This window comes from Microtus ochrogaster, chromosome 8 (assembly GCF_000317375.1).
Source record: "Microtus ochrogaster isolate Prairie Vole_2 chromosome 8, MicOch1.0, whole genome shotgun sequence".
NCBI lineage: Eukaryota > Metazoa > Chordata > Mammalia > Rodentia > Cricetidae > Microtus > Microtus ochrogaster.
Window position 1 is genome coordinate 22,978,313 of NC_022015.1, and position 27,992 is coordinate 23,006,304.

The 27,992-nt window shown below is 47.0% G+C and overlaps 1 protein-coding gene across 7 annotated transcripts in view; it reads right to left on the reverse strand.

Annotated features, from left to right (window-relative positions):
- Fgfr2 (fibroblast growth factor receptor 2) overlaps window positions 1–27,992 on the reverse strand; it is a 105,986-nt gene that overhangs the window by 54,477 nt on the left and 23,517 nt on the right. For 4 of the 7 annotated variants that reach the window (XM_005351360.3, XM_013347900.2, XM_013347902.2 and 1 more), the window contains exons 3-6: window positions 27,289–27,555; window positions 26,089–26,166; window positions 13,414–13,583; window positions 3,331–3,454 (exon numbers count right to left, since the gene is read on the reverse strand). In XM_005351360.3, the coding sequence (XP_005351417.1) occupies window positions 3,331–3,454; window positions 13,414–13,583; window positions 26,089–26,166; window positions 27,289–27,555 (639 nt within the window). The remainder of the gene's footprint in view (window positions 1–3,330; window positions 3,455–13,413; window positions 13,584–26,088; window positions 26,167–27,288; window positions 27,556–27,992) is intronic. The other 3 variants (XM_005351364.3, XM_013347904.2, XM_013347903.2) reach the window with 2 other exon arrangements.

Here is a 27,992-nt window from a genome sequence, read left to right on the forward strand (position 1 = left end):
CCATCCTTACCGAGAATGTCTTATATTCCATTGACTTTTGGCTTCTATTTATAAAGAAGGTTCAAGGCTTAGAGAAAAGAAAAAAAAAACTCACTGGAGTTGTGCTTTAATGGCTATTCCCAACCAGCATTGTGTCATTATTGGCCCGGGCTGAGCTGGGCGATCTCCCAAACTTGTGACATAATCAGGCCTCTCTCTGCATTACTCCATACACTCCACGCTCCCTCCACATCACACCACTGAATCATACGCTCTTTTCAGCAAGACTGATTGCCAGGGGATTAACACGAGACAGCCCAGCGCCATTATTCAGCAGCCCCATTCAAATCCCAGCCCTGAACTCTAAGAGAGATTTCAGAGCTTTCATAGGGATGAGCTGCCAGGGAGCTCAAAGGGGAGGTGGGGCGAGGGGCTTTTGAATGTTCAGCACAACAACTCAAGCTAAAACCTGCTGTAAGCAAGACCCTGAGGCTACAGTGGCCCTGCCTTGACTCCTCCGTTCTTGGAATGGCCCCAATCATGAATAATTTTGTAGACCTGTGCTAGGATAAAATCCCAAAGGACTCCTCCATAATAAATTACTTAATTTTTAAATCTAACTTTCTTTTCTTAATGCAAACACTTCGTGTCAGATTCAGTCCACGCAGCCTGAAGTAAGTCCCAAGTCATGTGCTTTTTGATGAATGGATTTAGAGCCATTTGTGACAAAAGAAATCCCCTCACACGTCACTCCTCTGTGTGTGTGTGTGTGTGTGTATTTACTAAAATATCTGAGCCTGGCATACCACAAATGTCTCAATAAGAAACAGGACCAGAGCCAGGCCTGATGATGCAGTTTGCAAGATGAGCTACTCAGGATGCTCAGACAGAAAAAATCAAAAGGTTGACCTGCCTGGGCAACAGAACAAGTTCAAGGCCAGCCTGGGCAACTTAACAAGCTCTTGTCTCAATATATCATGAACATATTTTTTTAATTGTCTGGAATAGCTGGCTGATGGTGGTGCACACCTTTAATCCCAGCACTCGGAAGGCAGAGGCAGGTGGATCTGTGTGAGTTCGAGGCCAGCCTGGTCTACAGAGAGAGAGAGAGAGTTCCAGGAGAGCCAAGGCTACACAGAAAACTCTGTCTTGAAATAAACAAAACAAACAAACAAGAAGACAATGTCTAGAATATAGCTCAATGATAGAGCACTTGCCCTGACTTCAGGCCTCAGTGTTTGTGGATGGGGAAGTGGGAGCCACAAGCTACATTACAGGGGCAAAACCTACAATCTCCAAGACAGGGAGGCGGAGACAGGAGGATCAGGAGAGTTCAAGGTCATCCTCAACTACACAGCAAGTTCAAGACTAGCCTGGACTATGTAAGACTCTACCTCAAAAAACATAGAAGCAAATAATTAAGACATGAAAGAAGGCTCTAACACTCTCTTAGTGGATAGAGGGTAAATATTGTGCAATGGCCTATCAAATGTCACATTAAGCCTTCTGAACCACTCAAATACTCTTGTCCCTGAATGCTTACACTCAAATGGAAGTTAAAAACGATATAAACGAAGCTCTGTAAGGCATAGTTTTTGTGACTATAACCTCATTTAACCAGACAGAAAAAAACCAATAGGATTTTCTGTTTAACTTTTAGTTAACCTAAATCTTCAATTAAACAAAACTATGTAATTTGGTTGATCCTCTACTGAGGAAGGTTTCTAGCAGTTCTCGGGCAGTTCGAGAATTTGCAAACTCTCCTTTCAAATAGTTTGTATTTTTGAAAGAGACAGAAATACCCCTAAGTAAGAGAATAACCAGGACCATGCATAGGAAATGATGTAGGAGAGCCTCTGTTGACAGAGTAAAGTGGGTAGACGCGAGTGTGGGGTCACCAAAGGCCATGAAAAATCAAATTGGAACCCCATAAGTGCAGAGCTGAGTCCTTAGTCCACAGTCTGCACATGGAAGAGCGACCCAAAGAAGTGACTGAGGACACGGGAGGAGAGCACAGACAGCTTCTACAGAGAAGAGATCTGAACCCACCATCCCTGCAGCCCAGACAGCCCAGCTGAAGACTCCTGTAGGGATGTGTGACAGGGATGTGTGACAGCAAACACTACCAACTTGACAGGGCCTTGAATCGCGCAGGAGACAAACCTCTGGGCAAGTCTATGCAGGAGCTTCTTGGTTAAATTCATAAAGGTGGGAAGGTACATCCTACAAAAGGGTACCCCATTAAATGAACTGCACAAAAAGAGGAATGGGGTGCCTTGTTCCTGACTCCATGCCTTTCCCATCATGATAGACTCAAACTGTTTTGAGTCCGAGTGAAAGCCTCCTTCAGTAAGCTGCTTTTGTTGAGCAATAACAACAATCGTAACTAAAATAGCAACCAATCAAATCTCTTCATTAGTGACAACAAAAACTCACTATAACCAATAAAACTGTAAAACTTGGGAAGAAATGTTCCTTTCGAGAACTACGGGCTGCGTAACCTTACAATGGATAACAAAAAAGGACCTACTTATCTGCGACAAAAACACATTTGTGAGCTCTCAAACATAGGCGGCTCCTTTGCTCAGAGAAGTATCTCCCAGGAAGAGACACTGAACTACCTAACGACCATCTCTGACACTGACTTTTTTCTTCCAGCCAGACACCGCTCCATCATATTAACCTTTTCTTTCCTCTTTAGCCAGTGTCATAAGCTGCCCTTCTTTAAACAATGTTGCCTCTCCTTAAAAACATAATTTTCCAGGGCTGGAAAGGCATCTTAGCAGCTAAGAGCACATACTGCTCTTTCAGAGGACCTGAGTTCCGCCCTCAGCATCCACACTGGGCGGTTCCGCCCTCAGCATCCACACTGGGCGGTTCCGCCCTCAGCATCCACACTGGGCGGTAGACAACGGTCTGTAACTCTAGCTCTGGGAGACCTGAGGCCCTCTTCTGGCCTCTACAACTGCCTGCTCTCTTTTGTACATATCCACACAGACACACTTAAGTACACAATTAAAAGTCTCCCTGCACAGACTAAGACCATTCAGGATAATCTTAGCTTCCAGAATAAGATGATTCACACCGGAGGCACCCGATAAAAGATAATGCTTAGGAACCCAAAAGATCCGCACCTGCGACCCCACAAAGGCTCTATAACCTGGCTACCTGGGAAACAGAACACAGTCATATGACAGAAGCAACCTTCTCAAATGACATCTTAGGGGTACAAAAAGGAGACAAGCTGATTCTCCTTGAGTATGAGGAGAACAATACCCTCCCTGCCCTGGTTTTAAATGAGTTGCGCTAGAACAGACTGGGGGTGTACTGCTACCAAAAAGGCAAACTCACCAACAACATCAAGGTGGTAGGTGTGGTTGATGGACCCAAACTCATTCTCCACTAGGCAGGTATAATTGCCTTTGTCAGATGGGACCACGCTCTCCATGATAAGGCTCCAGTGCTGGTTTCGTACCTGGAAAAGCCAAAGGGAAGCTGATTACTGATAACAAACAGCACCAGATACCTGTGATATCCTTCCTTGACTTAAAATGAAGTTGGCTGGGGCTGAGAGTTTAGCTCAGCAGACAGAACGTGTGTTCAACACACATGTGGCCTGGGTTCAATCCCCAGGAAGTTACTGGAAGTAGAGTGTAGAGGAACTGTAAACTGCTCTCGCAATTAATATTCAGGACGGTGATGAACAAAAGGAAAAGGTTTCTCTAGAACAGGCAGGTATTGGCATACTTTGAACGCATAGGGCTGTCCAGGGGTACACAAAGGTGTGCCCCTGTCTTAGATTCGAGGTTCCATTAGGAGAACCTACATGGCCAAGAGGACCAATCACAAAGCCACACAATGCCACACATCACTGGCAGGCAAACTCCTAAGGCTATACCCTTCAGTGGGAGCCTGCAGTACCCAGGGCATCACGGAACTACCTGGGGCCAACACTGATGCTCACGGACTATATACCACACCTTCTGCCCTTGGCTCAGCTCTATTCTTGTTCTCAGAGCCTCTTATGTCTTTCTCTCAAGAAGCTTCAACTTGAATAAATGGCACATGTTCCTGGTTTTCCCAGAATTCCAGACATGGGAACCAGGACTCCTAGTTCCTTATTTGTTTGTAAGTTCCTTGAGACACTCCAAAAGATAAGAAGCACATGTAAAACTGACCTATTATGAGTCCCAACCCAGTCTGTCAGCTCACAACAGGTTCTAATGAACTCGTCCTGTGAGAACCTAAACTAGAAAGTAAGGAGAACCACCGCATAGCCATGCACTTCTAAGAACAGGGGCAGGGCAGTTGTCCCATGATGCACCTGTGAACAGGGGTAAGAGGAGCCTGTCAATGTGGCTGCAGAGTGGGGTCACTGCTACTGAGCTCACAGCCAAGATCATTATTCCCCAGCAGTGTATCACGTGGTGCCATTGGGGAGAGGAGCTGGATCACTCTTAACAACCCAAGCAAAGGGTCAGGAACGAGGCTGAGCAGTCACCCTGCTTAGATGATGCCACTGACCCCAACCCTTGCACAATCGTAGAGTTGCCTCAGAGTTCAGCACAGGAAGGTAACAGAGGAAAACTGACTCCCAAGCGAGGCAAGAGGGAAGAGGGAATGAATCTGAGGGCTTAAGACTGATAACAGAGAAAGCCCGTGCTCTACTCAAAAGAATCACATTGGTCTCCTTGCAAGGCCTACAAGGCAGCCTGAGAGGAAGTCAGATGTCCCACCCCCAGCTAAAAATTCCCTACTCCATGCAGTATGAGTGTCCCAATGGGGGAAACCCATGCCCCATTCCGTGGTCTTGCGGGAACCGATCTAACTCCTGCCCCAGGGTGCTACCTGAAGTTGTCACTCTGGGAGGTGGAGAGGAAGTGACCAGCTCTCTTGCAGAACTCAAGGCAGACCTTCTGCATCCCAGGATCTCAGGAATATCAGAAATGGCTCTCTCCTTGCCAGACACATGGAGGGTAATTTAGGGATGCAGCCACAGGCTCCAGAGTCACCAAGCCTCATAATCCAGCCTTGAGCCCTGCTGTAAATATTCAGTTCTTTGAGCCCCCGCTCAAATGTCATGCCCATAAGCCTTTAATCATGGCAGCGCCTCACTCTGGACCCCATCCAAACTGTCAATGTCTTTCTTGTGCCTGGATTCAGACTCTGGTACATGGCATATTCCAAATGGATTTGCCCCTGAACTGCGAAGGGAGGTGACGTTGGCTGACCAAGACATCTGATTTTGGCTTGGGGCAGCAGAGTCTGGCAACTGCCTTTTGGAGTACCCCTCCCCACAATCTCCCTTGCAGAACACATGGTCAGTTAGGAGTTTCCTTGGGTCTATGACAGTCTAAGAAAGAGCCCTGAATATTAACTTCTTGGAGACACACTACAAATACCAATAAGTTAACATGGATAAAATATAAAATGCTATTACAATAAGAAGCACCTATACCAAGGTGGGTACCTCGACCCTTCTAGAACCTTGTTATTCGAGCAATACCCCAGCAAAGCAGTGTTATTCATATTTTCTTTCCGACACCACTGCTCCCAGTTGAATTCCTTGACCACCATCAAACCCGCACTTTAAAGCTGGGGCATTTTTCAAACCGATGCTCTTAGAAGCTGCCCACAGTGGGACGTAGGTACTTCTATACGAGAGGAGAGCCTTTATGTTAATTAGGGGCTGCTTAACAGCAAGTCCAACAAGGACAGCAGCAACTCTGTAAGACACGGGAACCACAGGCTCCAAGTTCAGAAATGTATTAAATCAGTGTTTGCACATCAAGATTCTGTGTGACCCTGGCAGCCAGCACGGGAATGGCACCTCGCTCGCCCTTCCGCGTGCTCGTCTCAGCGTCTCAGATCTGCAGGGCCACAGTTGTTCTGGCATTTGGGTCAAATGCATATACATTGTTTTCGCTTTCAGAGAACAGGGAATATAAATATACCCCTGCCCCCGTGGGGGGAAAAAATCTGCTCAACCTCATTAGCAATCAGGGGAATGCAAATTAAAACAATAATGAGACACTTGTTCACCAGCTGATTAACAAAAATTAGGAAGATCGGTGTCACTTTAGAGCTTGAATGAATGTAAGGGAAAACAGACACGAGTGGAGACTTGCAACAGAAAGCCAGAGAAAGCAGTCGAGGAATACTTTGGTGGCACCCATTAAAATTAATGACGCTTTTTGTTGTTGTTTAATGCTACGTCTGGGTATCTTGTCCACAGAAAATAATCAGTCTAGCCAACCAGCGAGTTCAAGACCTTGTCTCACAAAGTAAGATAGAAAGTGATTGAGGAGGACATTGGATGGCAACCTCCGGCCTCTTGAACACGCGTGTGCACACGCAGAAACACACAAGACACACGAACTGAAAGAGAAGGGCTCCTCAGCCATCTGATGATGGGTCCTAGATCCTGTTCTGGGGAATGCCCTGATCTGGCTCTCTCTAGCTGACCCAGAACAAAGGGCCAGGGACAGGAGGAATCCTGCATATAGCAACATTCCTGTGACTTTATTTCCATTCCTGCCCACAGCCAAATTTGTGTGGAATTCGTTATTTTCCAGCTGCCAAATAACAGAATTGGCGAACAGAGCTCCAAAACTATGTTCACCAAGGTCTTTCTTGAAATAACATTTCAGCACTGAAACAAAGCAGGCCAAAGCTAAACCCCTGAGCGTGTTAGCTTGGAACACGGAGAGCAGATTCCACAAATGCTCCACACCCCACCCACGTGAAAACAGAAGGTGGTCTAGACAGTTTTTGCTGCTGTTCTTATTTTTGTTTGGTTTGGTCCCCCCCCCCCCCGACTCTTTTCTGCTATCTCGAACCTCTCTAAGTGCCTGTGAAGGCCTCAACTATGTTCAGGTGACAATAGGGTATGAAAATTTAACACCAAAACAAAATCAAAACATATCGCCAGAGAGTCAAAGGCCAAAGGCCCCAACTGTCACCTGGATGTTTGGCTTCCTCATTGCAAAACAACAAAATACTCAAAGATTTTCAAATACCCAGGTGTTTCGCTACCAAGTGGAATAAACATCCAGAAGCTGCACTCTGAGCCAGCTCGAAGGAGGTGTCCATGTGTCAACAGATGCCCCCGTGACTTCCCGGAAAGCAGCAACCGTAGCCTGGGCTTCAGAAAGGTGGTCCACAAACACCCTCACTATTCCGTCTCCAGCCCTATTTCCAGAGGGCTCCCAGGGATGTCAAACCATCGCTTCTGAATATAATTGCACACGGGGCTCACACGTGTAGAGGGACTGGCACTTGGGGCTGCTTGTCATCACCCAGAAATGACAGCAAACACTTGTTAATGCTTAAACCGGCATTGATGGGTAACAGCGGTTTGTTTTGCAGGGGTGGGGGGTGTCCAGAGAGCAGGGCTGCACCATCAGCCTCTGCACCATCACTCATGGAAACTAGAATCTCTTCACTCTGCCCAGTCGGCAATCCCTGAACTTCTGCAAAGGAGATACACCCAAGGGTACCCACTCAACAGCCTGCTGCCTGAAGGTGCTAACAAAGTAGGTGGTAACAGGGCCTCCGACGCCTTTTGAACTCAGCTCTTTAACAATGCTGACCCTCAAGACCTAAACAAAGGATTGTCATATGATCTAGCAATTCCACGAAGGATATACCCCAAAGAACTGAAAACTACAACTCAGATACAGTCACACAAATTATAGCAAAAGCTGGTAGGTACATCCATCTGATGAGAGTGATCAACCATAAACAGGAATCAAAACTTGACTCATACTAGAACTTAGATGAATCCTGAATACATTATTTGAAGTAAAATAAGCTGGGCATAAAAGGCAAACATCCTGCGATTACATTTACATGAGGTACTAAGAATAGGCAAATTCATAGACAAAAAAAATTAGACTTGAGGGTCTCGAGTGCTGGGAGAGGGGTTATTTCTTAATGGGTGCAGAGATCTTATGTGGAGCAACAAAAAAAATTGGAGATAATAAAAATGGATAAACAATATGGTATTATAGGTATTCTAGGACAATGTTTGGTGGGTTTTTAAGTCTCATAACCCAGAGAGGGGACAGAATTGGAAGAACAAACACACAGAGACAGAGAGACAGACAGACAGACAGACAGACAGACAGACAGACAGCAGAGACAGAGAGAATCATGCTTCTGGTCAAGCTTTACTTAGAATCCAACTGCCATCCCCTCCCCTTTCTGCACATACTAAAATATCGAGATGCTAGTGGTGGTGCATTCCTATCGCCTAGTGCTAAGGAGGCAGAGGCAGGAGGATTGAATTTAAAGGACATCCTGGGTTACACAGTAAGTTGGAGACCAGTCACAGCTACCCAGTCTAATTAAATGGCAAGACTAAGTGGAGAATGCCAAATACTTCTATACTTAAATTAGTCTAGGTCCTTTGGGAAGGTAGGGGTTGCTTGTGTGTGTGTGTGTGTGTGTGTGTGTGTGTGTGTGTGTGTGTGTGTGTGTGTTTCCTTTGAGACAGGGTTTCTCTATGTGGCCTTAACTGTCCTTGGCTTTCCTGGAACTGGCTCTGTAGACCAGGCTGGCCCTGAACTCACAGAGATCCACCTGCCTTCCCCTTTTAAAAATACTTAATTCTTTTTATTTTAATAATGTGTATTACATGGGAAAGAAATGTGCACACAAGTTCTGGTGCCCACAGAGGTCAGAGGCACACCAGATCTCTGGGTGCTGGGACCTGAACCTGGATTCTCTGCAAGAGCAGGACACGCTCTTCGCCACCAAGCCAACCCTCCAGCCTGAGTTTTGGTTCCGTTTTGCATTGCTCTGATTTCAAGTGACTTTGTGTTTTCCCTTCTCCCTAAGACGGCCCCATCCACAAGTCATTCCAGAGCACACTGGGATGTGGTGGCCAAGGGCCACAAAGTCATAAACAAGTAAGAAAACTTGCAGGGCTGGCCTGACCATCAAAGTTGAGGTGGGCTCCAGAATGACAGGGTTTATGAAGAAAAAAGAAAAGCTGCACAAATAACCAATGTTCCTTTACGGAAACTTCCAGGTCACTGGCTTTCTGGGAAAACACACTGTGGAAAACTTGACACCTTGCTTCATTACGAAGCAAACAGGCAGGAGTCAGAGGAGTGTGGGGTTGGGACTTAGCAAGCCCTTTCTTCAGGGGTGGAAGTTAGGTGGGTCTCTTCAATTAAGTATCTCTTGAAGGATGGCACCGCTCAACGGGTAAAGGCAATTGCCTCCAAGATTGATGGCTTAAGTGTGGTTCCCTGGGACCCATCCGGTGGAAGAAGAGAACCAACTTGCTCCCACAGGTTGTCCTCTGGCCTCCACATGATCCGCCCCCTCCCCCAACACACAGTCAAATAAATAAGCTTTTCTTGTTTTTAAGTAGGTCTTTCCTTTCCACCTCTGAGGGATGCAAAGCTACAGCCTGTTCCAGACAGCGCCTCAGGTCAAATGTTGGCAGGTGCATTTGTTTAGAAGTTCACATAGCAATGAAGAAAATATCCAAAGGAGAACCCCACACAGGGACCAAGACACCCAACACTGTGCCCTGCAGGGGAAGTCTCAAGTAGGTGGTGGTGCCACACCAGGAAGAGGGACCCAGCCCTGGGAGGTGTTGGTTGCGCTTCAGGACCCGGGAACCCTGGGGCAGGTTTAACACATCTTTAGCAAGAATTATGCTTCAGGGAACCATGTTTGCCAAACTGAAAGCTGTTGACTTTCCTAGATCCCAGAAGCCCCTAGGGCTCCACAGAATCTCTAAATTTCCAGTATCACCAAAATGATGTCCCACTGGTATCAACCTTAATTGCCCTGTTGTGAAAATCTCTATTGCAACATCATTTACATTGGACAGGTCATCTCAGCGGCCACCAGACCACAACCTCCTTCTACACACTGCAGAGAGAGATTAGGAGAGCAGTGGGGTCAGGACCACACATTCCAAAGGCCAGCTTTCCCTTTGTCCTTTACACCCCTTTCCTCTATCTTTTGGGGGGTGGGCATGCATAAGTATATGTTTCTGTGCAAGTGTGTACAGATGCCAGAGGTCAAATCTGGGTACCCCATCCCCACATTATTTTTGGAGACAAGATCTCTCACCAAACTTGAGGCTCACTGATTTGAAAGGGCTCGCTGGTCAGTGAACCCCAGCCCTGGGGTCACAGGCACACACTAACATATCTGGCTTTTTTCATGGCTTCTAGTGTCAAACTTGGGGTTTGCACAGCGAGAGCGGTTTACCAGCTGAGCCATTTCCCCAGCCCTCAAAAAAAAATTTTTTTTTTAACATCAAAAACGTCCTTCAGATTTAGAGTTTTGCCCCATCCATTCAAATTCCTTTCTTTGCCTCCAGTAACAGCTTAACACTAATTAACAAAAACCCTCAGGGTGGGGTGGGAGGGTTGGAGAAATACCGGGGATAGTTAAGAGCATTTGCTGCTCTTGCAGAGGACCCATGGGGCAGCTCACAACTGCAACTCCAGTTCCAGGGATCTGATGCCTTCTTCTGAACTCTGCAGACACCGGGCAGGCACGTGAGCACAAAAACACAAGCAGGCAATACTCAGACACATAAAACAAATTACCTAAATTTTTAAAACAAAACAAAACAAAAAAAAAACCCAGCAATCTGGGCATGTGTCCTCACAAGCTACAGCCATTCTTCGAGGTCCTCCTGGGTGTTCTTATTCAGCACGGTGTTGTCATGGTTAATTAAAACTACCTGCACCTGTTAAAAATCAAGGGCATTCCCTCATTAAGCCCCTGTGTCTAACAGCTCCATAATCGTAATCACTCACTCACATTTGCGAAATGTTCCTTATCCATAATAATGATGTGCAGCCCATTTATTTTAAGACCAAGAGTCTCTGGAGACTCACAGGCTCGCTTTGTACCTGCTAAGAGGTTGTCTTCCCAAGCAGAATTTGGATCTGACCACCGCTCTCACAGTAAAACTGCTCTTAAGTCAACAGTTCCGACAGCACCGATTCTGCCTTTCCGCGAGCCGGAGCAGACAGAGTTTAAGTGGTGTGACCCTCCTTTTCTTTTCTTTTTTTTTTTTTATAACTTATTTAACTTTATTTTATGTGCACTGGCGTAAAAGTATGAGATCCCTTGGAACTGGAGTTGCAGACAGCTGTGAGCTGTCATGTGGGTGCTGGGAGTTGAACCTGGGTCCTCTGGAAGAGCACCCAGCTCTTAACTACTGAGCCATCTTTCTAGCCCCCATGGCCCTCCTTTTCTAAGCAGCAAGGACTAATAAAATCTGTCTACTTGTTAATTTTACTTACTTCTTTTAGGGTCTAAACTAAGAAAAGGACAAATCAACCTCATGATTCCTGCTTCCACCAACAAGTAGGAGTTCCCGGTTGATGATGGGAGAGTTTCCACGTCTGAGGTTTAGCAGAACTGCCCTTCTTTGGTCCTACCCTCAACTGTCCCCAAAATTGAGACAGACTTACAGGCTTTCCCCTATCTTCCTCTGGGTTTGGGCCTCTACATGTTCATTTTTAAAGGTTAAAATCAAATGGCCAAAATTACAGAAGCAAATAAAACCTTTGAGGACGTAAGCCTGTTCAGCCAGGCCCCGATCTCTGACAACAGGAAAGAAGCCCACAGAGGCTCAGCAGGCTGGCGTGGGGGCTGGGTCCCACAGTACCAGGTTACACACGGGAGAGACCGTTCTTCCACACACCCTGATGCTGCTTCCACGAACACCTCTCCCGCCGGCTTTCAAGAACTGGGCATGGGTGACGTCTATTTACCCACACTGGGAGGTTCTTAGATGGGTCTTAGTGATACCCACACTCTTGGCCTTCATACCCTTGGTTCATCTCCTCCCTGGGGACCCATTTAATAAGGGGGAAGAGCAAAAGAGCCGGGACATTGCTTCCATGATGAGGTCACAGATTTGTTCTTCTGCTCTAGCTCCTAGTCTGCTGACCCTGAAGATGGCAGCTGTCATGCTGTCACCTGCTCTGCGTTGGCCCATGTGACAAGAAGCAAGAAAGTAGATCCTAATGGCAACTGAACAGTTCCCTCCCTGGTGTACCCTTGGAGGGAAAACCCAGCCTTGGCTAAAACCTTGCACCATCCTGGGAGAGACCTAAAGACCCCACCAGCTGTACTTGATGTGCAGCAGGACTGTGAGGTACTGACTGCAAAGCCCCAACCTGGTGCAGCTTGTTACACAGCAACCGATAACTAATACACCCTCACCTCTTCCAAATGCACAGCAGACCTCATAATAAGGTTACCTTAAATCCTCTCTGGCCGAGTAATTTGAAAACTCCATCTCTTCCTCCCCCTCAAAAAAAGGTCAACTAACTAATCCTCAAGCTTTTTCTGCTCCCCTTTTTGGTTTGTTTGTTTGTTTTGGTGGTTGTTGTTGTATGTAGCCCTGGCTATCCTGGAGCTCATCATGTAGACCAGGCTAGCTTGGAACTCAAAGAGCTCTGCCGGCCTCTGCCTGCTGGGTCCTCTGATTAAAAGCATATGCTACCACAATGACTTCCCTGGCTCTCCTTTACCTCTATTCTGCCACTACACTAGTACTCCATTTCCCTGCCTATCCCCCCACTGTGCTAACACTCCATTTCCTTGCCTATTTGCCCACTGTGCTAATACCACGTCTCCTTTCATGCCCACCTGACGTAGCATGCACTTGTGACTTTATCTTTATCAGCAGCCTCCAAATGCCAGCTCTTACATTGGCCTCCCTGCCATACCAGGGTCCTTTGACTTAGGCCACGTCCAGCCCTGCTTGCGTTAGCTTCCCCAGTGCCTAGACATTGTACTAAATAAGGATACTCAATCAGTGATGCTGAAATGGGTGAGCAAAACCACAAGGAGTAACCCCAGGGGTGTTTAATCAATGATGCTGAATGGGGGAGCAAAACTATACTTAGCATCCCAGGAGCCTTCTCGGGGATGTCAGAGACATCCTGTTGCCCAACTCCCCACTGAGTGACAAGACTAAATTTTAGGCCATTCTCTGATGGGCCCTTGAATATCTCTGGCGATGGAGGATGGGGGGTTGCTGCCTCGGTCACTGTTCAGCGTCTCCCCCTGATAACAAATACTAGTTCATACTCCCTCCTCTAATCCAAGCGATTCCCTCTTAATACAACCCTGCCCTTACAGGGCAGCTGCACCAGTTCACGTTTTACAGACCATAAAGCATATAGAAAACAGACCCTCAACTTTCGACCCCCTGGTTATTAGACTTTCCTCGTGTAAACAAGAAGAAAAACGGGGACTAACTTTAAAACCACAGGGGCGTCCAGGGTGATCTTTCAAACATACCAAACAGTGACGCGATCAATTACAGTAATTACGTCTTTTGAAAAATACATATTCCTTCTGGTCCTGCCAACTTCAGAGGACTTTAAAAAAAAATAAACATCTCAGAAACACAGAGCTTCGGGCGCTCAGTCCTACCTTATAGCCTCCAATGCGATGCTCCTGCTTAAACTCCTTCCCGTTTTTCAGCCACCTCATTGTGGGCGTTGGATTCCCCCCAGCTGGACAGCGGAATTTCACTGTGTTGGCGGCAGGGACAGCATGCAGCCGCTTCTCCATCTTTTCTGTGTTGGTCCAGTATGGTGCTCCTGAACGGGAAGACAATGAGATGCATGTAGATGAAGGGACAACCTCGTGTCTTCCAGGAAGGTAAGTTGGCTTCGGGGCACAGGAAAGCATCTGATTTTTCTTTGGACTCCTTGGATAATATTTATGTTAGGGAAATATTTTCAGAAGTCTGGTCCAGCTGGCCTAGCAGAAAGTCCCCAGAGGGGCTGCTTATTGGGTTATGACTATTAACAGGGAAAAAAAAAACATTTGAAGCACCTTCTCTCTGGCTCCAGTCTGGTGCCAAAAAATAATTTCATGTCAAATCATGCTTTAAAATGCTACTTCATATTCAGAGAAACAGTTCACGTAACAGCAAGGGCTCAGCCCTCCAAAAACACATCATTTTAGACCGCCGTACCTATTAAATGGTCATATATATACACTGTAAAAATAAATTGTCCTTGGAGACCACATAAACTTACCCATCAGAACGTTCTTTCTGTGTGGGCATGGGTAGAGGGGTATGAGTACATGTGCACGTATGTGAGGTCAGAGGTCAACCTTAAGTGACGTCCCTCAAATGCCAAAAACTAAGCACCTTATTTTTTAAGACAAGGTCTCTCAGTGGCCTAGAACTTACCCAGCAAGTTAGGCTGGCCCACCATTGAGCTCCCAGGGATCTGTGTGCCCCATTTTCCCAGTATTGGGATTACAAGCATGTGGCATCATGCCATGCTTTTTCTAATATGGGTTCTGGGGATCTAAGTCAGGTCCTTTATACATGGATCTAACGCTCTAGACAGCCCGAGCAGTCTTGTAAATGGCCATCAATAGCCTGAGTTCTCATTTGAGCATGGTAAAATAATCTTGGGAGCCACCATTAACCTTCTAGTATCCTGTACAATAAATCAAAAAACTGTATAGATAAGTATATCTTAATTGTTTAATGAAAGAGATCTTTTGTCTTTCCAGGGGTGGCAATGCCGTGCCTAAACTTCATAGGAGGCAACTAATCAAATGCTAAATAAAAGTCATGGCCCCTAAACGGCCTTCACGTCACAGGAACAAGTGATTTTAAAAGCCCAGAAAAAGAGAAAGGTCTTTCAGTGACCATTCTATAAGCAGGCGCTACATCATCATCAATCCAGAGTGCTGCTACTGATTCTTCATGCCTATACTAATGGCTCCAGGCTTCTAGTGACCCAACGTGTGCTTGCCAGGCACTGTTCTAGAAGCTTGTGCATGCTTAACATGTGAATCACCTCAACAGCTCAATGCGGAGCTACTATCATCCCTGCTGCAGGCCAAGGAAACTGAGTCCCTGAGACCTGACCTCCAAAGAGCCACAGCACCAAAAGTCATGCAGCTGAGATTCAACCAAGATCAGTCTGAGGCCCAAGTCCCAGTTCTTGGCCCCGGTCTCCTGGCTAACACAGACCAGCTTCAGCAGAAAGCCATGCCTTCCATCATACCTTCTAGACACTGAAAACTGGACTCTGAAACAGTCAGTGGGGGGCAGACACTTCAACTTCCAGTACTGTTCAGAACGTCCACTGAACATCTGGGCAACAAATATACTTCCCATGCGATGAGGGACGGCAGGAGCAGCACACACACTCCACAAACCAGAGGCAAAATAGTCACAGCCAGGGAACCTATTTGGCAGCCTCCCCTCTAGCATATGCTGGGAGAGGTTCAACCTGAACAGCAGGCTCTCCTGTTACACTCACTCTCTGGAGCAACTGCCCCTGCCCCTGGCTGCCTTGCCCATGTTTGACACCCGCTATGAGAGGTGGAGCTGGGATATCTTATCAAGGACACACTGTATCTTCTTCAGGCTGATGCATGCCCAAGCGTCAAGGTGGTGGGATTTAGGTGATCATGACGCCAAGGCTGTGCAAAACCACAGCTGCTCACCCTTTCGGAGAAGAGGGAAATCAGGGAAGGGAGGGAGCAGAAGGGAGGGGAGGGGAAGGAAGGGGAGAGGAGGGGTATAGAGGCCAAGGGAGAAGAAAAGAGGCTGCACTATTTCCTTGAGGACCTTGTAGCTTGGGCACTGGATGCATGTAAACACATCTATTCTTCGGAGAGCTCACCAGGGGTCCACTGGACTCCCACTTATCACAAGACCCCAAGGGCCTGGCATATCCTAAAACAATCTCAATCATCTTTCATTTTAAAAGCTTCTACTTAGAGAAATCCATCCAAAGCCACTGAAAGCAGCCATTGAGATCCCAAAATAAATAATGAGCTTTGTCCCTACACAAAGACTTTAACAAATCTGACCTAAATGGAAAGCATACCTCAGGCTGTCAGGTGTCCGGACTCATGTCATTGTTTAAGTAAACACAATGGCCTATTCACATGAATTAGCTAAATATTAATGCAGTCACTCAGATAGCATCAATTATTGCTGGGCTGAGCTCTGGAATGTGCTTTTTAAAAAAAAAAGAAAGAAAAGAAATCAACAAATAGGTGCTTACAAACCATTAGGCATGATTTTCATGTTCTCTGAGATCAAAAAGTAGGGGTTGGCCTCAGGAACTAGGAATGTTCTTTTCCACTCTAAGCCATCAATGAGGCTTACCACGGCAGGGGACTGACCCCCAGCCACACGCAATGTACTGTCCTGACTTGTGCCAGCAGCACGCTGGCAACCCAAGCCTTTGTCCTGGTAGCCAAGCCAAGGCATAACTTAAGGAAGAGGATAAAAGACCGCTGCTGGCATTTCTAGCAGGTCGCTGCTTTCCTAGAGTAAAACTGTATGTAGAAAATCTGTTCTCACGAAACAGACCCTGGCCACACACCACGGTGTGGGCGTCGCTTCTTGTCTCAGCCTCAGGGACCCACGGTGGGTGGGGGCACTATGAAACCCAATCACTCTGGGGCTGCAGCTGGAACTGAATTTCACAACAGTCCTCCAGGAGCCGAAAGGTCATTGAGCTAAGCTGTTCAAGGTGCCAGAGCCAGGAAAGGGCTGTCCCAATGCTCTACCGGGCTTCTGACTTTCTGGCCACTGCCGCTCTGCTGAGTACTACGTCGTCGGTACAACAGCCCTTGCAACTGAGCTTCTGCTTGGGATGTCAAGTGTATATATTATTAAAAAATAAACACGATACTTGGAGAAGAGATAAATCTATTTTATTATTCATAATAATAACACATTTTAAAAAAATTATGGCTCTTTCTGATATAAACTTAAAGGACCTACATAATCTAGAAAAATAACACTCCTGCAGGACCATCCTACTGTGTTTCCTCCTGTAACAGTCTCCTGCCCCTTGAGACAATCTTGTCATGTAGCCCAAACTGGTATCAAACTCAAGATCCTGCCGCATCCTCCTTGGTGCTGGGATCGTGGGTCCAACACTCCAGATTCTGCAGACTCTCCTCAATATCCCCTGCCATTTCCACAAAGTAACCACGTCCAAACGTCCAGACACCAAAAAAAGAAGCATATACATCCAGAGAATCAAGGACCAGGCATCTTGGGGGAGCCAAGCCAGCCTTTTCCCTACCGACATTTGGGAGCACTTCAGGAACTGCTGCCAGGGAGTAAAAGCCTGCAGATGCGGAGTAGGTCCTGGTACCTAGCAGATGGCCACACGCTGGTTACTCAACAACCTGACTGGGATGGAATCGGTAAAGCCAAGAGCACATGAGGCTGCCTGAAATCAGGACCTCGAGCAGCTGCCTCCCTTAGGGATACGCGGCACACAATCCAAGTCACCTGACTCATAAGAGCGGAACCTCCAAAGGCGGGAAAACGTGAAGCACACCGAGCCACTTGGGAAGTGAAAGAATGGCCTTCCCTTTGGCTCTGATATTCACAGATCTCCCCATGACATACACAGCAAAAGAAAAAAAAATGTTCTGTTAGTCACAAGATACAAACAACAAACAAATCAAAAGAACAGTGAGAAGCAGCCTAAGTAAGTAAGATCCCATCAGAAAGATACAGGCAACCCACCGAGAACTCTCCTCCTTGACACCAGCTCTCATCACCTCTGGGTGATTGTATTAAGTCAATTTTCTCTCTACCAAAATGCAACTGAGTAAAGAGAGGCCCTAACTCCACTCACAGCCCTCCCAAGTACCCCATGGCCATCCTTCACCATTCTGTCCCACCATGGAGGCCCGCACTTCCTCCTCTGTAAGGGTTGCTTCGTCATCACCAATGCCAGCTTCCACACTGGGTGTCCATCCTTGAAAGTCCACCTGCTGGTGGCTGCCAGCTGGCAAGCGGAGAACAAAGTAGGCCACCGCTTGAGCTGCAGACAGGGTCTGAGGACGGATGACTGGGAAAAGCTTTGCTATAAACCAGGGAAGCTGTTCTGATAAGGTTCTAATATTCTTTCCAGGCATCTGTGAGCTATACGCAGGTATTGATTTTGTCAACAAATGGGAGGGCTGCAGGGGTTTCTGGCCCTGCAATTGAAACTTAATGATAAAAATGTAAGCTGCTGGGCCTGCCCCGTAAAAACCCGTACACGGCCCAGTATTGACATCTCAGGTTTACAAGCTGTTCTCTGTTCAGAACCTAAACGCAAACACAGCCCAATATTTTCAAGGGAAAACTGGGACTCATATTACAATGTTCCTCCATCTGGCTTGATGACTGACAGGATCAATGTCACCCAGAAAGGTTAAGTGATCGGATCAAGGTCACAAAGCCAGAGGCCAGACCAAGGCTAGCCCCGAGTCCCCAACTCCCTTAGCAATGCTCTTCAAGCACAGCAGGCTGCCCTGTGAACTCTCCCACAGTAATTAAGTCAAAAGTTCAAGATTTATGTGAGCCGGGGACACTGATGACTGCCAACTTTTTTTTTATTGATGCAGAAATTTTAAAACGCACGGGCTGTTTCAGCTCTTAGATCAAGTCTCCCCAACTCCCTAAAGCCTCACTAAGGCCCCTGCCTTACGTCTATAATTAGGCCTTTTAAAAATATCTCTAATCAGGCCATCTGAATGCTATGCCCCCTGATATGTTCGGGTTTTGTTTTGGGGTTTTGTTTTGTTTTGCTTTTTAATATCACTGTTCTTAGAGTAGGCTGCCATTCGTCAGCTTTTGGTTTGATATAAACAGAGAGAAATCAAATCTAGTAGAGTTAGAGATGGGTTGGGGTGGGTGGGGACTTAGAAAAGAGTGTTGTCTTAGTCACTGTTCTAGCGCTGTGAAGAGACACCATGACCAAGGCAATGTTTTATAAGAGAAAGCATTTAACTGGAGCTGGCTTCTAGGTTCAGAAGTTTAGTCCATCATTATCACGGAGGGGAGCATGGCGGCACGCAAGCAGACATGGCGCTGGAGAAGGAGCTGAGAGCTCTACATCCTGATCCACAGGCAGAGAGGAAAACAGAGACTGGCAAGGGTTTTTGAAACCTCAAAACCCATCCCCAGTGACACACTTTCTCCAACAAGGCCACACCTCCTAATCCTTCTCAAAGAGAGCCATTCCCTGGTGAGTAAATATTCAAATATATAAACCTTTCGGAGCCATTCTTATTCAAACCACCACAGGTACAGTCTGGCTTCCAGAAATCTCTATCTAATAGCCCACTGACCACTGATGTGTTTTAGCCAAAACACATAGTGGGTGGGGGTGGGGTATGGTCAGTCACTCACAAGAGAAATAACTAGAGTCCCCTGGAAAGTTCCACAGAATTCTCAGGGCCTGCTACAAGCAAGGCTGTTCCAACCACTGACAGTGCAGCTGGCCAGGGAGGGCCACCATCAGCACCTTCTGTCCTGAGGCACCTGGGCCCACCTATGGATGAGGTTTTCATTAGGAGGAATTTCCAGAACATTCGACAGCCTACCCACTTGGTCTTTTTCACCCTTTTCAATTCCTACATTCACCAGCTTGGATACCATCTCTTCCAAGTCTTAAAAAAACAAAACAAACAAACAAAAAAAAAACACATCAGAGCGATGGTGACTCAGGGTTGTTAGCAGGGACAGGCATTACACTAAAGAGTCTGGGACCTCAGACAATGCACTTTGGCTTTCCCTAGTGCCTCCTAATTTCCCACCCCACCCCCACCCCCACCCCCTGACGCTGAGTCCCCCTCCTGGAAAAGAAAAAAGTAAGATCTGCCGCTTTTCTCTCTCAGGCGGAGTAAGTGGCATTTGCAGATCTCAACAAAAATGAGACCAAAATGAAAAAATATCCCTTGTCACTAGAAAGGACAACTCCAAAAATGGGAATCTTGATGCTGCTGTCCTGCTATGGAGCCAAACTTCTGGTCAAACACCACTAACCCGAGAACTAACCCTCAGAATCTTCAGAAACAATCACGTTAAACACAAGCGCAAGGAAATCAATGTATTTTTTAAAACCTCCATAAATCTGCTGCCAGATCATCTACAAAGACACTTAAATTCCCAGGAAAGGCAAGAACTAGGTGAATTCCCTTTCCCGTGCTGATGCAGAAATGTGGAATCTTTCAGGACCCTCAATCTGGATGAGTTTCAAAATTCAGTGTTTGAATTGGTAACATTTGGCCCAGAGAAAACAAGCTGAACCTCCACTTATGATGACATCACAGGATTGCTAGTGCTGGCAAGGTATGAGGACATCAAGCTAGTCAGCTAAAATGTGACCTGGGGACACCCTTCACACCGGCGACAGAAGGATTTGACATAAAAGAGGATGGGTGGGGAGCCCTATCCATCCAGCCATCAGCCCATGCAGGGATGCACAGTGTGTGTGTAACCGGATGTTAGGAGATGCTAAATTTTAAAGAGGTCTTAGGGTCACTAGGTCTGAGAAATCCCAGGACAGACCATTAAACAGATGTTTCCCTAGAAGACCCCTCAGAACGTGGATGGTGTTGTTGGACTCGCTCTCTAAGCAAGGGTCACAGCACGAGGTGTTTCCTAAACTTCCTACAGGATTCAAGTCACTTTCAGCAAAAACTTACTCTGAACTAGGGTTCCAGAGAATATTCTTTGAGAAACAGTGGCTTGGTTTCTTTAGATGTGGACCAGATCTGAACACGGCTCTCTTTTAAGGTGAGACCCATAAAAGATGCTTGGGAAGCTTGGAAAGCCAAAAACAAACAAACATTCTCTACCAGGCTGGTCCTTGCTCTCGAGAAAACAATGCGTTATTGAAAAAGGCAGGCCCGAGATGCGATGCCAGGTCCCGTGGTAGACAATGTCACAAGGTACAACAAATGAGTTTCTACAGCCTGTATGAATGAGGTGAGCTCCATTCTCTGAACAAGATCAGGAAGAACAGAGTTAGAAGTTAGGAGCAACCCAAGCGCTCAAGAATATCCACCTAAAACATCAAACAGCGTCTTCTAATTAAGGCCACCAGCTTCTTAACCAAAACCACATTGTTCTGCCTCATTCCATTTGGGTTTCTTTTTTTGTTTTCTGCTGCATTAGTGATGAACAATCTCGTGACTTCATCTTAACGTCTTAATTCTTTTTCTTAAACATGAGTGTGTGTGGGTGTGTGCATGCATGCACATTCATGCTGACTGTGCTGGCTAGTTTTATGTCAACTTGACACAAGCTGGAGTCATCTGAGAGGAGGGAAGCTCAATTAAGAAAATGCCTCCGTAAGATCACCCTGTAGGCAATCCTGTAGGAATTTTCTTAAATAGTGATTAATGGGGGTGGGGTCCAGCCCATTTTCTGTGGTCCCACCCCTGGGCTGGTGTTCCTAGGTTCTATTAAAAAAAAAAAAAAGCAGGTTGAGCAAGCCATGGAGAACAAGCGAGCGAGCACCTCTCCTCCATGGCCTCTGCTTCTGCTCCTGTCTCTAGGTTCCTGTCCTCACTGCTTTTACCTGTTAAATGGAGCTGTGGGTGAAACAAACCCTTTCTCTTCCGCTTGCTTTGGTCATGGTGTCTTATCACAGCAATAGTAACCCTAACTAAGACATTGACTATGGGTGTCTGATCTCACTTTGCATAAGGGGGGGGTTCCGAGAACTAACCCAGGTTCGGTGCCAAGCACCCTTCTCCCCTGAAGGTGCCAAGCACTGAAGCATCTCCCAGCCCTCTTCTTAATTCTTGGTTGTTGTTTTTGTGCTTAGACTTGGTTACCATGCTTTCTGCACTCCACGCAGAACTCTGCTGGTCAGGGAAGCTTGTCTTCCTACACTGAGCCAACAAAACCAGATAAATGACCACCTAGCAACCTGGCAGAAGGAATCACTTGGACATTTTTCAAGCTGGACAACAGAAACTTGAAACACGCAATGTCCCAAAGGGAAACAGGAAAATGGCGCTCACAAACCCAAGACTATCACAGTGGGCACAGCTACCAGGGCACCCCTGGCTAACTTGACTCAAGTTGAATATTCAAGTACACTCCAGTGGCATCTCCAGATAACAGTGGCATCACGGGAATCAATGTGGACACAAGAATGTCTGCAGGTGTCTGAAAATGCAGAGAACGCAGAGCTTCTGCATTTTCTCTAGGAATCGGGTCAGGTATTCGACACTTGAGTTGGAAAAAAAAAAAGAAATTTGAACAGAAACATCCCCTTTCCCTCTTTGCCAAATATCCTAGCCCCAACATTCTTGGGTCCACACACACAGGCCACAGCTGCTTAATCTCAGCTGCCCCAGGCTGCACCTGTGAATCAGACCAGGCTAATCACACTAACAGATGGCAGAGGCCAAGTCGCCAGCTAAGAACTGCTATCACTTTAACTAGCATCTAAGGTTTCACCGGCCCCTCCCTGCAGCAGTGTCTCTCTGGTACAGCTAACACCAGCCCTTAATCACCACACTGCACACATCTCGGGGACAGAGCCGGTGTCATTTGAGAGCTAATTACCAAAAGCCCCGTTGCAAGGTGAAAGTGTGGCAAGCTCTCTATGGGGTGGCACCTTTAGGCGCTGTGCTCTGCTACCCAGCCCATCTACACAGTCGCTGAGCCATTAAGCAAGTAGTCGTAGCAATATCCCTAGAGGTCCTCAACAGGCAGACTCCCAAACACTAGAAGATTCCAACCACTCAGCCTCGGTTATAATATAACCTATACCTGCTGTTACATGCTATGACATCACGTGTGCTCCTGATGATGTCGTCAGGAACCCAGCACAGAACAGTTCCCAGGTGTGCCAGCAAAACCAAGGAGGTGAGACTTGATGTCTCAATCAATCATGGAGGCACCCACACATGGTATCACTTGAGAGCTGTAAACAATTGTGCAAACATGATCATACCACCACCACCACCACCCCCCCGTGGAGACCTGGGATGCCCATGGGTACTAGGCATCGAGTGGCTAGACACTTCCCTTTGTTCCTAAGACAATTTTCTGGTAACTATAAGAAGACTCATTGCTTCTGCATTAGGGGTTACTGGAGGCAGTACCTGAGCCAGGGCCAGCCCCACTGCCCTCCAGAGCCGGGTGGGAGGGCTCTGCCTCCTGCTTCAGGGAGAGCCAAAGCAGTAACTATGAACATTCTGCTGAATCCATGCTGTTATCAGAGGATAGTAAAAAAAGTAACAAGCCTTTGTGAGGCTGTCACAACTCATAAGGAGCACACTGTCACTTGCCTTCTTGGTTTTCATGAATGTGACTGGTGGTATGTGCTTGTTTGGGGCGTGTGTGTGTGTGTGTGTGTGTGTGTGTGTGTGTCCCTAACATAGCAGTTCTCACACCCTAATGTGAAATGAAACACACACACACACACAGACATGGACAACCCCCCCCCCCATCTCCACTAACTAGCTAGGTCTGAAGAAAAGCGTAAGGAACATGCATCTCTAGAGAGTTCCCAAGTGATGTCAACACTGCTGGTCCGGGCACACTTTGAAAACCAAAGTGTTCACTCTCCCAAAAATAAAAATTATATTCTCCAAATCATTTCTCCTTATGCCCAACCCATTGAAACTTAAGAAGAGAGCCAAATCTTCACTGGAGTGACAGTATTTATCCTAGGATTTAAAGGCACTCTCATTAGCTAACCCAGGCTAAGAGTTGGTGTTTTCGGTGGATGGTACAGGAATAACTGAACATCCAGAGGCAAGAGAAAATGCAGACCTTGCAAATAGATCACAACTGGAGTATAAATGGAAAGCCCAAACTGTGAAGCCCCAAGGAGCAAAAGGACTGCCCTTGGGTTTGCTCCTGACATCTTAGAGACGACCCCAAAGCATGAGGGGACCCATGAGAGCCAATAAGCGAGCCTTAAAAATGCTTGCTCTGGGCCGGGCGGTGATGGCGCACGCCTTTAATCCCAGCACTCAGGGAGGCAGAGAGGCAAGTGGATCTCTGTGAGTTCAAGGCCAGCCTGGTCTACAGAGTGAATGCCAGGAGTCCAGAACAGCCAGAGCTACAAAGAGAAACCCTGTCTCAAAAGACACAAACAATAATGGGGGGGGGGGGACAGGGGGAGCTTGCTCTGGGAGATGGTGTTGAAAGAAAGGTATTTGCACACCAGGAGAGAAAATGTGAAAAGAGAAAACGGAGCAGAGGATTGCCGTCCAAAATACACAAACTCTTGAAACTCAACAATAACAAAACAAACAACTCAATTAAAAAATAAGCAAAAGCAATCACCAGACACTCACCAAAGACACATGGAGACGGCAATCGGGCACATCTCAAGATGCTTCCTGACCTTGTCATGAGGAAGCACATTTCAGACCAGCAGAAATCCACGGCACCAGCATCCCCAAAGGCTGGCAAGGATGCAGTGCGAGGGGAGTGCTCCTTCATGGATGGAGGCAACGCATAATGTTGTGGCTGCTTTGGAAAGCGGTTTGGCAAGCTTCCAATGAATCTGAACTTACCACAGCATCTAACAGTTACGATCCGAGGAGAAGAGGAAATGTGTATCTAAACAAACCCACACCTAGTGTGTGGCATCTCTGCTCATGCCTGCCAAAACTAGGCAACAACCAAGATGTCTTTCAACAGAGGGATACAAAAACGTTGCACATACAGATAACATTCAGTACTAAGGAAAAAAATAGCTGAATTTACGGAAAATTCAGAAAAAAAAATGTAATGCATATCCCTAGGGGGACGGTGCCAATCTGAAAAGCCTACATGGTAGATGAATCTAACATATGATATTTCTGAACAGACAAAGTTATGGAAAGATGGATGGTGGCTAAGAGCTGGGCGTGTGTGTGGTGTATATAAGTGATGCCCAGCAAGTTTAGGACAGTAAAATTTGGGTGACAGCACAATGCTAGAGACATATTATTCACAGTCCCAGGGCCTACAATGAACCCTGATGATCACAGACCTTGGACTCCAGGCTGAGCTGAGGTGGGCTCTTTGGAGGTCTCAAGTGTTGTATACAACAGGAGACGCTACACTTGGGGCCAGGAGAAGTATGTGGGTAATCTCTTCATTTTGCTGTGAGCTATTCGAATCATACCCTCTTTCTTTCTGGTCCTCCTGCCTCCACCTCTGAAGCTGAGACTACACGCAGGTACCACTGTGCTCAGTCACGTGGTGCTGGGGGTTGCAAGCAGGCCTTTGCACATGCGAGGGTAAGCACTTCACCAATCAAGGTACATCGCCAGCCCCAAACACATAGTTTTAAGGCCACGGGTTCATTTTAATAACGAATTGCTGTTATTCATGACTCATTGAATTCACTTGTGACGAAAAAAATATATCCTTTCACAATAATGCCAAATACAACAGGCACGGGGGAAAAAGCAAAACAAAAGAAACTGCCCTCTTCACAACAGTCCAGCCCTGCCTGGAGAATGTTACCGATTCTACTGTGTTCTGCTTCTTTGTGGAACAAACATTCCCAAGCACTGAGCCTTCGGAGCACACGCTCCCCTTCACTCTCTCTAACACTGGAGTACATGCCATTCCTTCCTTTCTCATCACCATCCTCAAGGTAGAGCATCCTTTCTTCTCCTCAGCAAGAGGCAACGTTGCAAAGGCTAGGGTCTCTCAGCCTTAGAACGCTCATATTCTGGATCAGACAATTTTGTTAAACTATATACCATGTATAAGGAACATCTCAGACCTCCAACCACAAGCCGCCCCCAGGCCCTAGGAGGACTTTCCAAAATAGATCAGTCAGGCAAGGTCGCTCACACCTGTGGGCCCCATACCCGAGAGGCTCATGGAAGGATCGCACAAGCCCAGGAGTTCAAGTCCAGCCCGAGCAACAAAGTTGAGACCTTGTCTCCATAAATGGATATGATACATCAGTAGTAGCAGTGAGATACTCCAGGGAGGGAGGGAGAGTCAACCCCCCCTCCCCCAAGTCAGGAAAGGCATGATGGGAGTTACGAAGAAAACCAAGATGGCCACAAGTCCTACGAACACCAGGAGACGGAAGAAGAGAGTAAAAGCACAGACAGAAGGAGTGTTTGGGAGAGAGCTGTTGACTCAAGAAGAAAAGACAAGTGGCGAGAGGTGGACAGAAACACAGTTTATTCTCAAGTTGGAAAACAGGGACAGCAGACATAGTGGAGGAGGGGGGTGTGAGGGCCAAGGGACACAGCGCGGCGGTTCGGAGGACTCGACAGAAGACAGGTGAGGGCTCCCCTCGTCACTCCTCTCTCAGGGACCTCTGGAGGCAGGTTACTTACTCTGGTTGTTCCTGTTCTCACTGACAAAGTCTTCGGAGCTATCTGTGTCGTCCTCGTCATCTCCGGACGAGATGGCATCTGCATTCAAAAGAACATATCCATGGATGTGTTTGCAGAAGTAAGTCACCATCACCTGCGGCTGCGCGCTGCTCAGAGAGTGCCCAACCTGGTACCCAAGAGCCCAGGAGGAGTGTCAGAGACTTTAGTGGCTTGAAGGTCTCAGTGACTCAGGGTTTCTCCTTTCTAAACCCACTCTAAAACTAGGGTGGACTGAGCTTCAAAAACTGTTCAAATCCCTTTCCAATTTTTTAAAAATTTTGAAATATTTATTTTTTCTTTCTTGTGCATTGGTGTTGTGCTTGCACACAGTCTGTGTGAGGGTGTTGGATCCCTTGAAACAGAGAGATGTGAGCTGCCATGTGGGTGCTGAGAATTGAACCCGGGACCCCTGGATTCAATTCAGAGCAGCCAGTGCTCCTAACTGCTGAGTCACTTTTCCAGCCCCATGCCACCCCCGACAAATTTTGACTCCATACTAGCCAAACATTGGTTTTATTTCCCTTTTTCAGCATTTGGGGCTCCCTTCAAGATAGAAATAACTCCCTCACAAAACTCAGGTTCCTTTGGGGGCCTTCTGATTGCTAACTAACATTCTGAAGGAGAATTCCCAGCGGGCCACAGAAGAGGCCTGCTGCTACCCATCCCCTTCACTACATGGAAGGAAATAACAGGAGAGAAATTCAGAGTGTGATAAAGGAACTGAAATCTGGATTCCCATAATTCAAGTGTATACTGTAAATGCCAAGAATGCTGGAGTGTGTGGGGTGAAGAAGACTGTGTACTCTGCTTTGGAATATCTCTGTCACTTGAGACATCTGTGGTACACCAGGTTCCAGTGAGGAATTTCAGAAACAGATCAGCCAGGCATAGTAGTTTATGTCTGTGGCCTGAGCTCATCTGGGGGAAGCTGGGACAGGGAGGATGGGACGGGGAGCTGATATGAGTCTTGGAGCTCAAGTCCAGCCTGGGCAACAAAGGAAGACCTTGTCTCGAATCAATAGCAAACTGACGCTGTATGTGCCTGGCAGTCAATGAGCATAGCTCACTGTGATTTCACTTGGCCGAAAATAATAACGATTTTTTTTCAATCAGAGAACAACCACAGAAGAGACAGAGCGTCACCCTTGCAAGCCAACTCACCTGTGACATTCACCATGAAGTACCAAGTGTCACTGTCTACCGTGCTAGCTGCAGTACAAGCATAGAGGCCGGAGTCTCTAGGTGTGGCTCCTTTTATCTGCAAGTACTCCCCAATAAGCACTGTCCTATTGCTGGGCCCCAAGCGCACCCCATCCTTAGTCCAACTGATCCCCGCGGCATCTTTCAACAGGCAGCGCAACTCTAGCGAGTCCCCGGGGGCGACCGCGTACGATTCTGGTTGGGAGATTTGGTATTTGGTTGGTGGCTCTGCAGAACAGGTGGGAGAGAGAAGACAGAGGCAGATGGGAAGGAGGGAGAGGAGAGAAGGTCCAACAAAGGTCAGTGGAGGCCAGCTCTTTCCCAGGAGACACTGTTCTTGTTGTACAAATGGCCTCAGGAGGCGCCCAGCTCTCACCACACCCCCGAAGCCGGGAAGCAGCCCCCACTCAGATTTAACTGACAGCCCTGGAAACCACGGCCACAGACGCAGCCAGCAGAAGCTATCCTGTGTTGGTTTGTTTCTACATACTGTGTATAGGGTTTTAAAAAACAACCGCGCCCAGAGGAGAAGGAGAATCCACAAGAAAAGTTTAAAGGGCATTGCCAAGCTGGTCATTCAACATGACAGTGTGTGTGATAATGCTCGCATTCTCTCTCTCTCTCTCTCTCTCTCTCTCTCTCTCTCTCTCTCTCTCTCTCTCTTT